This window comes from Columba livia, chromosome 7, assembly GCF_036013475.1.
Source record: "Columba livia isolate bColLiv1 breed racing homer chromosome 7, bColLiv1.pat.W.v2, whole genome shotgun sequence".
Lineage (NCBI taxonomy): Eukaryota > Metazoa > Chordata > Aves > Columbiformes > Columbidae > Columba > Columba livia.
Window position 1 is genome coordinate 25,627,869 of NC_088608.1, and position 15,110 is coordinate 25,642,978.

At 39.7% G+C, this 15,110-nt stretch overlaps 1 protein-coding gene across 1 annotated transcript in view; it reads left to right on the forward strand.

Moving 5' to 3' along the window:
- The window catches only part of ITGA4 (integrin subunit alpha 4), a 39,736-nt gene that overhangs the window by 3,329 nt on the left and 21,297 nt on the right, over positions 1 to 15,110 (forward strand). Inside the window, exons 3-10 of the mRNA XM_065068894.1 lie at positions 4,742 to 4,848; positions 4,947 to 5,076; positions 6,520 to 6,587; positions 7,257 to 7,386; positions 10,872 to 10,957; positions 11,285 to 11,344; positions 11,437 to 11,574; positions 12,607 to 12,718. Coding sequence (XP_064924966.1) covers positions 4,742 to 4,848; positions 4,947 to 5,076; positions 6,520 to 6,587; positions 7,257 to 7,386; positions 10,872 to 10,957; positions 11,285 to 11,344; positions 11,437 to 11,574; positions 12,607 to 12,718 — 831 coding nt within the window. The remainder of the gene's footprint in view (positions 1 to 4,741; positions 4,849 to 4,946; positions 5,077 to 6,519; positions 6,588 to 7,256; positions 7,387 to 10,871; positions 10,958 to 11,284; positions 11,345 to 11,436; positions 11,575 to 12,606; positions 12,719 to 15,110) is intronic.

The window sequence follows — 15,110 nt, forward strand, 5'->3', positions numbered from 1 at the left end:
TCCCTGACCTCCTCGTTTTTCTGCTTGGATTCTTGCCAGCAACAAGTTTGGGTTCTGATCTTGTAGAATGGGTAATTTCCTTTGAAAAATGTGTAGAGATATATTTATTATATTGTTGGAACAGGCAAATTGTGGAATAGGTATTTCTATCTTTCTCTTAAATACTTGAATTCGCTTTCCTTTCAGTAGAAGAATCTTTGAGATAATAAGTTTCTAATTATGAGTCATGGAAATGTAGAGGTGACAACAGGCAATAGAAGAGGTTTTTTTTTCCAAATGTTTGGTCTCTGTAATAAATGGACCTGAATTACTTGGAGGCATAAATATGTTAAAACACTTTGTTGCTATTTTTCACTGAAGTAGCCTTGAAACTGACATAACTAATTAATGAAGGATTCATGCACAATTAGGAAGACTCTAATCACACAAAACTGCTGTTGTATTTTCTTATGTCACACATTCCTGTGTGCTTCTTCGATAGAGAAAGAGTTGCTGGGAACAGTCCTATGCTGTAGTCACTGCAGGATCTGGAAATAACTCATCCAGGCACACTTTGGAGAATTTTAATGTTGTTCGAGGTGTTGCAGGGACCTGAGCTGGTTTAAGAGCTGAGAGGAGCCATGACATATACTAGCAAATCTTGGTCTTCCTATCCCCTTACTGGCATTGTTTAATCTTTCTCTGATTGCTGAATAGAGGGGTAACATTTTGTGAGTTTCTGTTCTAGTATTTCTGTTAATGGTGTCAAGTATTCTGGACTGCTGATTTATTTGTATTTGAAGTATTTCTAAACGGTAAATTACTTTACATGCAGAGGTTTGTAATCAAGCTCTAGGCACAAACACAAGGTATAATGTTTCAGGTTTATTATTTTGGGCACTGTCAGTCTTCTACCAATCTTCTAGGCTTTTGAACTCCAGGACCTTGCCCATGTCAGTTTGGAGCAGTCGTAGGCTATTGCAGAGGGACTTACACCAAGTCCTTTAGATGTTTTGACCGGTTATGTTTTGGACCTGGAAAACATTATATAAATTCTTTAACAAAGTTGCTCACAGATTTGAAACAGTGATTCATTGGCTAAAAATACAGGAAACAATTGATAAAATTTTTCATCCACTTAAAGAAAAAAAAAAAGTTTTATCTACAAATGTACAGTAAATTCAGTGCATGTTGTTTAACCTAAGGCCAGAAAGCTCTGTCCCGAGCTTCAGGCTTCTGGCCATTCCTTTGAGACCCTGCTACAATTAACCTATGAACAAATTGCCCTCTGGCTCCCCCAGCTGAATCCTTACAATGAAAAAGTGAACAATTAATTACTTTCCCCAAAAGGCTGACCTGTGACTTTGATTTCAGTAAGCTTTGCCTTTGGTAGTTTGGCTTTTTGATCTCACTAGCCTTGCTTGTACCCTGCCAGAGATCTAATCTGAAAGAGCCGCACTATTCTGAGGAAGACAGGACCTTCTGGGCCGCAGTCTGTTGAAGGTTCTGGAAACAGCTTGTGCTTTACTACAGTGTTTTGGGTAGAAGTGGTTGGAGGACATAAGAGGGATAAGACCCATCAAATCTGTGAAAAGAAAAAAGGTGCTGGGTGATGAAAACAGAGTCTGATGAGGCCCTGACACCTGGGCACAGAAGGTTTGTCTTTGCAGTACACTGCCTCGTTTTAATCCATTAGTAATAGGACAAGAGGAGGTCTAGGAGGATAAAAAGGATTGTGGGAGGCTGTTTGGCATGGAAAGCACTGGAGCAAGTTATATAAAACTGGTTTATTAGATGACATTGCAGACATATGTATTACAGCTCTTGAGCCCAAAGCTAGAAGTGGCTTTGTAAGTTGTGACCTCATTTATATGTGATGGTGCTGTTTCTGTGGATGCGTGCAGCGATAGCCACAGTGTATCTTCCAGCTGTGCAATGTACACTGGCTGGGCAATTACTTATCTCTCGGTGACTTTATGACAGCGCGTGCTCCTTTTCCCTGAGGCAGCCAAGCTGTCATGTCCTCTTGAGCTTGTGCAGTGCTGCTTGTGCAGAATATAGCATTTTCTCTTCTTGTTCGGTAAAGCTTTCATAATGTCATACCCTGAGCAGGGGCCTATCATAGTGTCTGGGATGTCAAGCTCATGCTTCTCTCGCCCACAAAGGCTTGTAATTTCCAAGGTGGTTGAATACTTGCCAGTCAGAGAAAGAGAGGAGGGATAAGACAGCAGATCAGCAAAGGGCCAAAGTGAACTTGAATCAAGAACATGTGCTGGAGCCAAGGAAAAGAGGAGTGCAGTCCAACGAGTGTGAAGGAATGGTTGTGCTATTTCTTGTTATGGACCTCTGAAATAGGCACAGGAATTAAGTGCTGAGACAAGCAAAACTTCCTCAGATCTCTCACCTCATCATTATCTGGTCTTGTCTGACTTACTGACAGAAAGTCTCAGAAGGCCTCCTGAGATCTAAATTTATGACACTGGTCATAGAATGGAGAACTTCTTCCATTTCCTGCAAATTCACATACACTCTATACAGTAAGTCCCAGGTAAGTCATTGTCATAAGAGGACAGAAAGCCTTGCTAGAAGGGAGTTGCCAGAAGCGTCTTTTGTGATTTAAAGGAGGATTAATTCTTACACGTGGAAGTGCAATAGAATTTTATTTTCTGTGGAGATTTCAACCGGATTAACATGCCCTGTAATTCATGCAAACCATGGAAGTGTCTCCCTTAGGAAGTGAGGAGTTCTATGTGATGTAACTCCGAAATTAAATTCCAAACCTGTGTCTGAAAATGGTGTATATTAAATATGTGAAAGTTCATGTAGCTGACATTAGCCCAGTAGGAGAATTCAGAAACTTATCTCTGAAACCTCAATAATTAACAACCTGCAGAAAAATCAACTTTTTAGTAGATTTTTAAGGCATTTTACTTTGTGCTTGCCTTGGAATAAGAGCCCACATGTTAATTACTGTTCATCAGGTGACCTACAGGAGTCATTAAGTTACAATAACATAAAATCTCTTGGCCCAAAGACAATTGAATGTGATTTTATTGTGAGTGCTAAGGTCGGTTCCTGTTTACTTGGATTCTGCATGCTATTTCTTTGATGTCTCGGGGAAGGGCACATGGGGGAGGAAGTGGTAAAGAAGAGATGAAGAAGGATCAGATCCTCTTGACCCTCTCAAGGCTGTTATTTTTGGAAGAAGGCAGAGTACAGTTGCAGTGCACAGGGTACATTGTCCTCCCTGCAGTGTGGTGAGGAGTTCTGGAGCGCACTACTCGTGTCTCTCCATTGGGGTGAGGAGAGAGCAGGATGGTTGAAAAAGAAGTGGAGCGGTAGTACGGAAGTAGAAGAAATCAAGGCTCCAGCAGTTTCTTCAGACAAATGTCAATTGCTAGGCCTATCAGAAAACAGTAGGGAACAAGCTCTGAAATAAGGATGGTTGTTGGTTTTTTTTTCTGCAAATGTTTCTCCTTATGTTTTCTCACCATCTGATAAAGAATTATCTTGATTCCAATAATCTGGTGTCTTCCAGTCCATGACATCCTAGGTATAAAATCGTTTAAGTCATTGTTGGTTATGAGAGTGTTTGTAGCAAAGTCCATAGTCATTCATCTTTCTCCTGGCTACTGGATAGACGAGGTGTATTCCCTTGTTCTGTTTTCATACTTAATACTGTACAGTTGCATGTCCTGTGAAAGGAATTCAGCAAGTCCACTTATCTCTTTAATGCATTGGACTTTTAGTTTTTTGTACTGTCAAACCATGTCCCTGTCAGTATTGGTGCTCTGTCATCTGCACTGGTGCCCTCTTCTGGGTAACTAAACCCCTCAAACCTCAAAAGTTTCAGATTCACAAGTAACTGCATTGAATCTGGGAAAGCCTTAAAATTATGCAAAAGAGATTGTTCAAATGACATGATGTGCTTCCTTATTTTATAACCAGTTTTTTTGTAAACTGTGTAATGCTGATGCATAGAAAATACTGGTTCAATAGTTTGTTTAATGCTTATTAATATGAGCATCCTACAAATTAAAAGCTTGCTTTATATGACTTAGAATACTTTTAAAATGTGTAGCTTCTCCTTACCATGGGTACCACTACTGCTTTGTAGAAGGAAACGAATATTTGCTGCCTTGGCAATACTGTAGCCTTTTGGGGGAGTTAGAAGAAATTTCACTATGTTCTTCAAGGTCTTAAAAAACAAAGAGCTACGGCTAAATAATTGCAACAGTGCAAGGTGTACACAGGATGTGCATACATAATGATCTGACATCCCCAGTAGAGACTGCAGTTATATGCCCTTTATTTGGTAGCCATTTGCAGTAGAGATCAATTTAAGGCCCTCTACCAATAGATCTGTGGTTGGAGATGCTTGCTTTAGGCTAGAGTTTAGGTAGTACTCAGGGATATTGTTTGTGTTTCCTATGAACTTTTAGGCTGAGAACACTTGCAAAGCCAGCCCTTCATCAGACTTAGTGTAATGTCACTTTCTATCTTAATTTCAATAACAATGGAGAAGCCAACCCTCACTGCCAACCTTTCACGTTCAGAACCAGCGTGCTCCCTTTGGCTGCATGCCATCATACCTTTGGTCAAGAAGGTGAAAAGTCTACATGGCCTGTATAAGAGACAGGGGTGAGGTCCACCAAACCTGAGTTACTGCAGTCTCCCCATAGCGTCCTTGGGTGCTCCTGTTCCTCACCACGAGGCCCTTCAGCTTGTCTCCCTGTTCAGAACATTGGTCTTTGTGTCCTAGGTGACCCCAGGGGAGAGCGCTGTGGGAAGACGTGTTTGGAAGAGCGTGATAACCAGTGGCTGGGTGTCAGCTTATCGAGGCAGCCAAAAGAAAACGGATCTGTTGTTGTACGTACCAACTGCTGGAGCTGCATGTCTGTTTGTCAGACTGCCTTCACCTTTCTTATGCTTCTGTGTCAAACATCACGTTTGTTTTTTATCTGTAGGCTTGTGGACATAGATGGAAAAATATCTTTTACATAAGAAATGAACACAAACTCCCACATGGTATTTGTTATGCCATCTCTTCTGATTTTCGGACTGAACTGAGCAGAAGAATATGCCCATGCTATATAGGTAAGCGGAATTCTTGAGTCCTTTGTAGGGAAGGGTAAGATACATAATTGTGTGGTGTGGAGTTTGTGAAGAGTCTGTGTTGCTCCGAGCAGGCTTTCTGCAGCCAAAGATTTGAAGATTGAGGACTGATTATACAAGCCCAACTTACAATCCAATTTGTTAGCAAGAGGTTTATCCCTTCAAAGAAAAGCTGCTTTCAACATGCAAAAAAAAAATAGTTTAAACAGGGCGTCAGAATACTTGCTCCTTGGACTGGATCACTGAAGGATGTGTGCTTCCCAAAACCAGGGCAGCAGAGGACATCCCTCCTTTCTTCCTTTCCTCTGTCATTTGCTCACTCTGCTCAGCAGGGTGCCTCACAGCAGAGCAGCAGTAATACCCACAGGTGGTTGTTGCCATCCGCTCCTTAGCTTGGTACAAAGCTGCTGTGGTCCCTCGACAGCGCATGTCGCTGTTACAGAATCACAGAATGTTAGGGATTGGAAGGGACCTCGAAAGATCATCTGGTCCAATGCCATGCCAGAGCAGGAACCTTACTTGCTTCCTGCCAATGCTGCTGCTGTGGTATGAGACCTTCGGTGGTCCTTCCCAGAGGACCGCAGGAGCAGAATGAGTCAGGACCTGAAGCTATCGTCGAATGAGCCCATCCCTACCTTCCCTTTCATACCCCCTCCCAGCCAGGAGAAGGATCTCGTGACCCTGCCCCTGGCCCAGCGCAAGGAGGAGCTGACAGTCTGGCCTTTCCATGCAGACCGATGAAGTGATGCCATCAAACGCTGTCCTGCCATTGGCTTTGGAGACTGTTAAGAGCATGGATGAAATCGTGCTTTTGTCTTTGGTGACTTTGAAGTGAACAAATCTGTGGAAGAAATGAAGGGGAACCCTGGTGGGAGGCAGTTAGCAAAGAAAAGCAGGAAAACAGATCTGGGAGAGCTGGATGTAAAGACAGCTGCTAAGGATGATAGATACTAATGTGTCTAGGATATCCATAACACAAGCATTTCCTTCAAAGCTGTAGTGGAGCATCAAGGCAGCTTTTATCGAGATACATAAGCCTGTCAATCAGATTATGCCTGAATTATACACAGAGTGGAGGGGAAAAATTAAGCTTATCTTTCTGTGCTGCTCAAACTATTCATGCTATTTCATGTGGCATATTACTTTCATGGAACAATTTAAAAAGAAAATTACATCCTTTAAAGTCATAAGGTTTCAAGGGCAGCTGTGATCAAGTGATAACACCATGCCTTGAATTTGTTACAATAGTATATTGAAGTCAAAGGCTACACAGTGAAAACTAGTGAGTTTGGTTCTATTATAGAACCTATAACCAATGCTGTGTTGTTTTGTTTTTAACTTGTCTCAACTTCTGTTGAAGACCTAGTAACAAATTCCGAGACCACAGGCTTCTCAATCTTTTTAATATTTCTTGTCCGTTCCCAGATCATGTACGAAAGTTTGGAGAAAACCACGGGTCATGCCAGGCTGGAATCTCTAGTTTTTATATTGAGGTGTGTATTGAAGATACCAAACTTCTCTCTCTCTATATATATATGTATACACTTACATATATGTATAGATATGCATATATATATACATAAAAGTATGTATGTAATGAAGACATTAACACTGTCTTTTTTTGTGGGAGAGAAAAAGCAGACTTTTCTCATTTATTTTTCATTGAATCTTGATAAGACTTGCATGATAATTCCCAACTAATACTTACACGTTTTATTCCCAAGAATACTTTTACACCTTACAAAATCCAAAATTACTTTTCATTTGGAAAAAGAGCATGACTATAACAGATTATGAAGTTTTATTATCCTGTCTTTGTTGTAACATCAACACTAATAATGCCTACTTTCTTGCTTTACAGAGTAATATTCTGTATTATTTAATTTCTATTTTGCCCTAAGATTGTGATTTCTAAAAAACTCTTTTGAGAAGAAAATATTCTGTTTGTTGCTGTCTTTTAAGTGTTTACAGCTTGAAGTTTTTAATAACTATGTTTTTAGAAAGTCTGAAAAATGTTGTCTCTGATCTAGTGCTAATCTCCCAGCTAGAAGCATCTCCAGTAGAGTTCACAGGAGATGTAAAGAAAAGCATTTGACTTGTTTTGCTTATGTTCATGAATATTTACATATGAATAACAAGGCTTTGTTTTATTTTTGTTTTAGGACTTAATTATAATGGGAGCCCCTGGATCATTTTATTGGACCGGTTCTATTTTTGTGTACAATACAACCGCAAATACAATCCATGCTTATACAGATTCAAATAACCAAGTGAAATTTGGCAGTTATCTAGGTACTTAAAAGTGTTTAATACTTTGAAAAAATATAAGTCAAAGAATTAGCTGAATAGCTGATCTTGGAGTGCACAGTGTTTATCGGTGATTTCTTTATTAACTCCAAAAGCAACAGTTCTAAATGTGTTCTGATTTTGTTAAATATTATTTAATTATAAGTGTTGCTCTCTGTTCTTTTTACATGGAAGCTTCTCAAACACTGGATTTCTGGTTTTATCATTTCTTAATTTAGAAGGTGTGGATATGCTTCTGATCAGCAATGGTTTGCACTTCACTTTTAAGTCTGAAATGCTGCCAAGGGCTTTCATAGCAAAAGACAATGATTTTGCATATAACAGAAATGTGAAGAGTTTGTTACAGTGAAATCTGCAAGGAAACAAGTCTTAATTGCGTTGTCAATAAGGGGAAATATGCTATGATCTTAAGAGACAGACTTGCCTCTAATCATGATTCATTTTCAACCATATCTTGGTCTCAATACATGTAAGGGCAAACCTTATCTACAAATGTATGCAAAGAAAGCCATGAAGCTCCTACTGATGTACCTAAATCCAAGTAATTCACTGAATTTAGTGCTAGAATTTGTAAGCATTTATGCCAGGAGCTGTCAGCAGCCTCAGTTTTCTCGCTACACATTAAGAAAGGTTTGTCTGTCCTTCCCGAACTCCTGAGCAAGAATATTTTTGCCTGTGACCACTGGTTTTTGCATTTTCCCATTCATAGATCTGGTTCATGTAGATAAACGTTTCCTGTTTCTGATTTCTCTCTTTCTATAATAGGAAGCAGACATACATTATGAAATAACAGTTATGAAATACAAAGTGCTTCAGAATTTGCTACTGAGCCTTGCAAAGGCTGCAATTTGGCTCTACAGGAAAGTCGTGCAAAAGTGATGCTGGATGGGAAAAGGCGATCAGATGCTCAGATCACTGTGGTTAACCAGTGACATTTCTTGAGCTTTCATAGGACAAAAGAAAAACTTCAGAGGGTGCTTGCTTCAGCTTTCCAGTAACCATCAGCAGACCAAATATTGCAGCTGTCTGGGGGAAAAAAGCTCATTCCAGGTTTCTGCTCCTACAAGCATAAGAGTGAGAATTTCTGTAATGAACAAGTCAAGTCATAGATAACCAGAAACCAGACACAGGCAAGGGGATAAAAGCCTGCGTGAGCACTGTGCAGGGAAGGACATCCTGCACACCTGGCCGTCCAGGGCCTGGGATCAGCTGGGGTTTGCTGCACCAGCCCTTGTGCGGGGAGCTGGTGCAGCAGCCGCACGCTGGCTTGGCAGAGCCGTGTGTCCTCTGAACTCACCTTTTCTACAGGAAAGTGGAGAAAGGGGCCATTAGCTCATCTGTGTCTCTACAGTAGCAGCTCTGATCAACCTTAAATTTTGCATAGTTCCACGCTACCTAAACCTCCACTTTGTTCCCTTGTGATAATACATCATGTGGATGAAAAAATTTAAAGATACCTTCCTGCAGCTTTGTTTCTCTCTCATCTTTGGCATTGTTTAAGGCCAAAATCTATTTAGAGTTAATTCTGTTACCAGTTTTGGTTTTTTATTTTTTAAGTCTGAGTTTGCTTCTCCCTTATATAATGAACGAAAATGTCTTTACCAAGTGGTGGAAGTATACTGTGACCAGAATGTAATTCAAGCGCATAACTAGACATAATGACCTACTTACGCTATCCTTCAGGTGCGGACTGAGAAGTTGGCTTTATTTACATTTGTATTTAAACTGTGAAAGAGTAATAGTAAACAAATTGGAGATTGCAGGAAGAGTGTGCAAAAGTTTCATAACATTTTCCATAAATTGGAAGAAACAAAACTGTTTAAGTACCAGACAATTAAAAGAAAGAAGGAAGCTAGAAAGAGAAGCTGGTAATACACAACTTCTGGTAATATTTCCTTGACTACTTCAGAGTATCTTGGAGATTAATAACTGACTTCTTTAAACAGAATTAGATATGTAAGTCAGTGTTTCAAATCAACTGGGCCTGGTGAAAGAGTAACCTTAGGTTCTTAACGTACTGCCTTAAAGAAATCACAAAGTAATGCACGGTTTCTTTGAGGAACCAGGGGGTGGCAAATGACATCTCAGAAAACTGAAAAACTGTACTAGTGGTAAACAGGAGGGAATTCTGGGGTTGGAAATAAAATTTCATTTGACTACACCTTTAAATTTAAAGGGTCAATTATGTGATTCTCCACCCACCAAACATAATTAAATGTTAATAAAATAATAATAAAATAATAAATAAAAATACAAAATAATAATAACAACCACCTACATACCATGATAAAAATGAGGACTATCTGATTACTCTACTTTTTGTGTGTGTTTGGCTTTTGCTGTTGTTTGGTTTGGGGTTTTTGTTTAAGTTCAGAATTAGCAATGTTTACACTTCAGCAGAACCAAAATAAGTAGAAAATAAAGGTCAGAGGAGGTAAATTAAGGTTCATCCACTTAAGCTTAATTTTTTGTTAAATAATTAAAAACTAGGTGTTGATCTTTAAATGATAAATTGTCTTGTTCACATCTTTTAACTGAAATTATGAAAATAAAAAGCTGGGTTAATGAGAACTTGAATTCTAGACAGTTGTCTTCACAGATGAAAGACTTAAGGCCTGTTCTCATCTGATCCAAGATGATTTTTTCATTTTCCCTGCATGCTGTGAAAATCAACAGTCATTCAGTAATTGTGAGAGAGCAGAATATGTTAACTGTCTTCCCTGTTTCAACTTTGCCATAATGTATTTTGGAAAGAGTAAGGCTGACTTGTGCAGCTACAGACTAAGGCGTTAGCCGCCAGTTTGCAATTCTGTGGCTGGACGTCTGCACCAAAATATGGTCCTGTTTAAGAGCTGTCGCCATGTACAGAAATACTTTGTTATGTAGATTCATATACAAAAACTGATGCAACGTTTTCTTGTTATATAATCAAGTTTTTGCTCCGGTTTGTTGCTGACATTTTTTTTATGTATATATCCCCAGTGCTCTGTGTGTGTGCGTATGTACACACACATGCCTATAAGTAGAACTAGTTTCATTTTTCTGCAGTCCAGTAAAAAAAAAGTTAGAGTAACAGCTGGATCAAGTCTTTCCACATTGGACTGTATGGGCATTTGACCGTTTTTATTTGTATTACAATATGGACTTACAGAACAATTGTAGATTATGTATTAACAGAAGGTATCTGCAGCTTATTTTATTGTCTTTTAAAGTATGGCAAATAATTGAGATCCTGGAAAGAAACGAGTGTTTCTGACACTTGTTACTGCTTGCTGGAACTTACCATTTGTATTGACCTTTTGCTTATATTTCAAAAATTTTCTTTTCTGTTTTCATTGCTAACTTGCATGAAGTCTGAATGTCAGACTCACAATAATTTGTGGTGTCGACAGCTTTTATACGTCATGCTCCCATATTTTTTTTATTTACAGAGCATTTACAGTATTGAATAGTGTATTTCTATTTTACAGGATACTCTGTTGGAGCTGGGCATTTTCTGACATCAACCAGTACAGAAGTAGTTGGAGGCGCCCCCCAACAGGAGCAGACTGGTAAAGTAAGAAAATGTCTGTACTATTGGTTTGAAGAATATGCCCCCACATACCCACCCGTGATTTTCCAGTTTAGATTAATGTATTAAAGACGTGTCAGAGATGTATGATTTCTCACAGGGAAAAAAAGTCTAAGAAGAAATGAGGCAAGATAGTGTAGGTAACACTGCTGTGAACTGTGGTGTTAGGGAAAGGTACAGATAGGGAATAGTAAACAGCTTGTACCTTGTGTGTTGCTTTGCTGATTCTCTGGGATGTGATGTAAAGAAGGCACAGGAAAGTATTTCAGATTATGTTCGCTGAACTCCACTTATACTTTCTTTTCATTTTAGGCATACATCTTTAGCATTGAGAAGCAACTAAATATTCTATTTGAACTAAGGGGTAAAAAGGTAAAGATTTCATGCTATTTTCCTGCACCTTGGAATTTCTTGCATGTCTTGATCAAAATTTGAAGATAATATGATTTCGTGTTTGCACACAGCTTGGTTCTTACTTTGGAGCTGCAGTCTGTGCTGTGGACCTGAATGCAGACGGCCTCTCAGACTTGCTAGTTGGTGCTCCAATGCAGAGTACCATCAGAGAAGAAGGAAGAGTTTATGTCTATATCAATTCAGGTTCTGTAAGTATTTTCTATTAAAAATGCATAGTAACACAGTCATTCTAGTATAACAAGCTAAGAAGAGGAGATTTCCTCTCTTATCATGCAATATTTCAGGATATAGGGAAACCAGCTCTAGAAACACAATGGCAGTTCCAGCAGGACTGTGTAGCACCCCTGCAATGGCCGTGTAAACTTCAATGGCTGTGTAAACTCCAATGCATCGTTCCTTGGTCTGGTGTTAGAACTGAGGACAGGCTGGTTTTCCTTCACAGTAGCTTCAGGTGGTGGCTGCCTGCCACTGTAGCCTCTGAGCGAGCTCTCCTCTACTGCCATGCTTCCCACTGAGCTGGCATGTGAAGAGTAACTGATTTAGCACCTCAGAAACAAACAGGGAATGAAAAATTTGTGTGCAGTTAGTAGTACAAGTCAAGAAAGAGACTGGTAGTCTTCAGTTTGGCAAATAAAGTATCTGGACAGATTCTGCATTAGAATTAGCTTCCTTTTATTCAAGGATCAGAAGTGAAAGTATAATCACTATTTTTTGTGGGCTTTTGAATTTGGCTGGTGTGGTATATTTTATCTTCATGTCTTATTTTCCTTCCTTCCTTCCTCTCCACGCTAATACGTATTTATTCTCTTATGCCTGCCATTAGCATTTTCTTAATATGTTTTCCTTACAGAGAACTGTAGGATACCTACAACTACCTAGGGCACACACAATAGCTCTGAAGCAGCTACTGTTTACTACCTTTTTAGCAAACACAGTTTTCACAGAGCAGTAAGCCCCTGTATTCTGATATGTTTGCCACTCTTTACAGGCGTTTGCTATGGGAACACATTGCTGTTCTTTTTCTTAAAGAGCAACTTTCTTATTCTTTGTTATTCTTAATACTAAATGCTGTTAATTATCTTTGGTAATGCTCACTTCTGCACCAAGGAGCTCAGTAGCATTATATATTAGCATCCAAGGAAGTTTTAACAGTTTGAGTAATATTCCGGGTGACCTGGAAGACACTCTGTTAATGTGCTGTTCATTTTGTTTTCCTTCAGGAAGCAAAGATGGTAGAACTGAACATGGAGCTCAGTGGGAGTGACTCATATGCAGCCAGGTTTGGAGAGTCCATAGCCAACCTAGGAGACATAGATAATGATGGTTTTGAAGGTAAGTATATAAAGAAAACCCCTTGGGTTTAGTTCTCTCTGAGCAGTGGACTGTCATGATAAACAGGAGGATTATGGAAGCTGAGAAGTCTTTCAGTTGGTGACTTGACCTTTCTTTTCTAGGGCACTGATTTGAAATATAGCTATTTCACAGTCCTTGATGTGTAATACCAACAGATTAAGTTCTATTGCTTTAATTAAGTGTGCATAAGGTGATAACATACTCTGACACAACAGCTGGGGAAAAATTTGGCAATTTTTTAACATCATAAATAAAAATAATACATTGAGTCAAGATCTGCTTCTGTGTCACCAATAGGAAGTACTAAACACATGGGAATATCAAAAAGAACTTGCAAGTTGGGAGACTATTGTGGGATTCTTCCCACTCAGCCCCTCAGGTGACTCAGGGGTTGCCTACAACAGGCTGTCTGGGTGGGAAGGGCAGAGAACAAGGGGAAGGACTTTGATGGCCATGCCCCTGTAGTGAATTCAAAATGTCAATGGGGCTCTGAGGGACCTTTTTCTTCCTGTTTTCTATACACAAAGGTCTGTTTCAGGCACATGAAATTAGATGCCTAAATAGAAACCGAAACTGTTATCCCTTTCTTCCCAGTGCCCAGGCTGAAGCAGCCTCTCTGAACATGGTGAGATGTGGGCTGAAATTTCCATCGATGTTTTTCAGGTGGAACCTGCTTAGAGGGCAGAGAGATTCAGTCTCCAGATTTGTGCCTAACCTCTGTAATAAGCGTTAAAGAAATAGACACTGAAAAGAGAATGCCATGTGAAAGTTACAGCTAAAAGGGTTGTTAGTTAAAGGAAACAGATGAAAGGATCTAAGATGTGTTACAACATCTAGAATGACTCTCATGGCCTTCTACTTCCCTTCTGCTTCTAGTTAGGCTGCCTAAAATGTATTTATAACAGAAAGCCCCGTGGTCTGCTGCTCCCAACTTCTTTTCTTCCAGACCACACACTGGCTGTTCAGGCCACCTGCAAACCCACTGCTGGCTGGGAGGGCTCTGGCTGGATTGGAGACAGGTAGAGGGCGCCTGGCCCAGCACCCCCATGCATCTTGTCATGGTTTCAAACACGTGGGAATGGCTGGTATTCCTGCCTGGAAAACCAGCATGTGCTCCCCTCCAGCAGAGGGGCAGGTGCTGTAGGCTGCGTAGGGGTGGGATAAAAATATGACAGGCATTTTCTACTATTCAAAATTCATAAACGGCTTTAGTTTTTCCTTTATCAAAACTTGGACTGTAGGCAGGGAGCCTACATCCACTGTGCAAAAACTGTCAGCTTTTTCTGGGCTCTACATGTCTGTCTTCATGCTTTTGAATTACCCTTTTTATTTGCACTTATCATCCAGGGTCCTTTCACTCTTCCCTTTGTCTTGTGTTCTTGCTCCTGTTCCATAACGTGCAAATCTTGGAACAGTCATTCTCTTCTTATCTGGTCTCCTTTTTCCTTAGTCATCTTCCTTTTTTTTTTTCCTTCTTTGCTACCTGTCCCTCCAACTCCTGATAAATTCAGGCTCTCCTGCTTTGCTTTACCTTCACAATTTTATACAAAAGTTTCAGTTTTTTCCCCAAAACATTTGGGAACTGCAAAGGAAAAGAGTATCTAAATGTAGGGCTGGAGAACAGGGAAGTGAAATCAAATTAATAGCAACATAGTAAAGTACATGCACGACACAGGATATAATGCAAAATGGGCATCCTAAACCTGCAGGGGAAGGCAGAGCAAACAAGTGGATTAGCTTTTGAAGGGAGCAAAAACATTGAAAAGAAAAAGTGGAGGCAATATTGAGAGTGGCAGTAGGAAAATACATTTTGTAAGAAAAAGAGCTAGAGGCAAAATATAAAGACAAGCTGGAGAAACCATTTGTCTGCAGTAAGTAATAAAAAAGCAGAGCGTAGCCAACTTCTTCAACAATCTAAACCATCAGTATCAGCCTCGTGAAGATAAGGGCATGCATGTTGGTGTAGAGTCTGACCTCCTCAAGAACATATGCGTACTTTTAATTGAACAGCACAATTTGGCTGTCCTGTTTTCATCTCACCAAATAGAAAGACATATTTTGTGTCCTTTAGTCACCAAAGTATGGATTCAATAAATATGGATTCAATCAGAGAGCTGTTCAGTAAAACCGAATCATCAGAGCTATGCTTTTCTTGTGATTTTGGTTTGGTGCAGCATACAGTATTTCTGATTTGCAGATAGTTCAGTTTTGCTTATTTGTGAATGAAAGTTCACAATTATTAATTTATATTAGTAAATTTCAAGATGATGTCATTCATCTCACCCTCCCAACCCTCCACTTTCTGGTGAACAACCTCTGGCTATTTGAACCATGGGGGTATTTGGTAAGGCCTGTTGAGGATGGCTGGGTT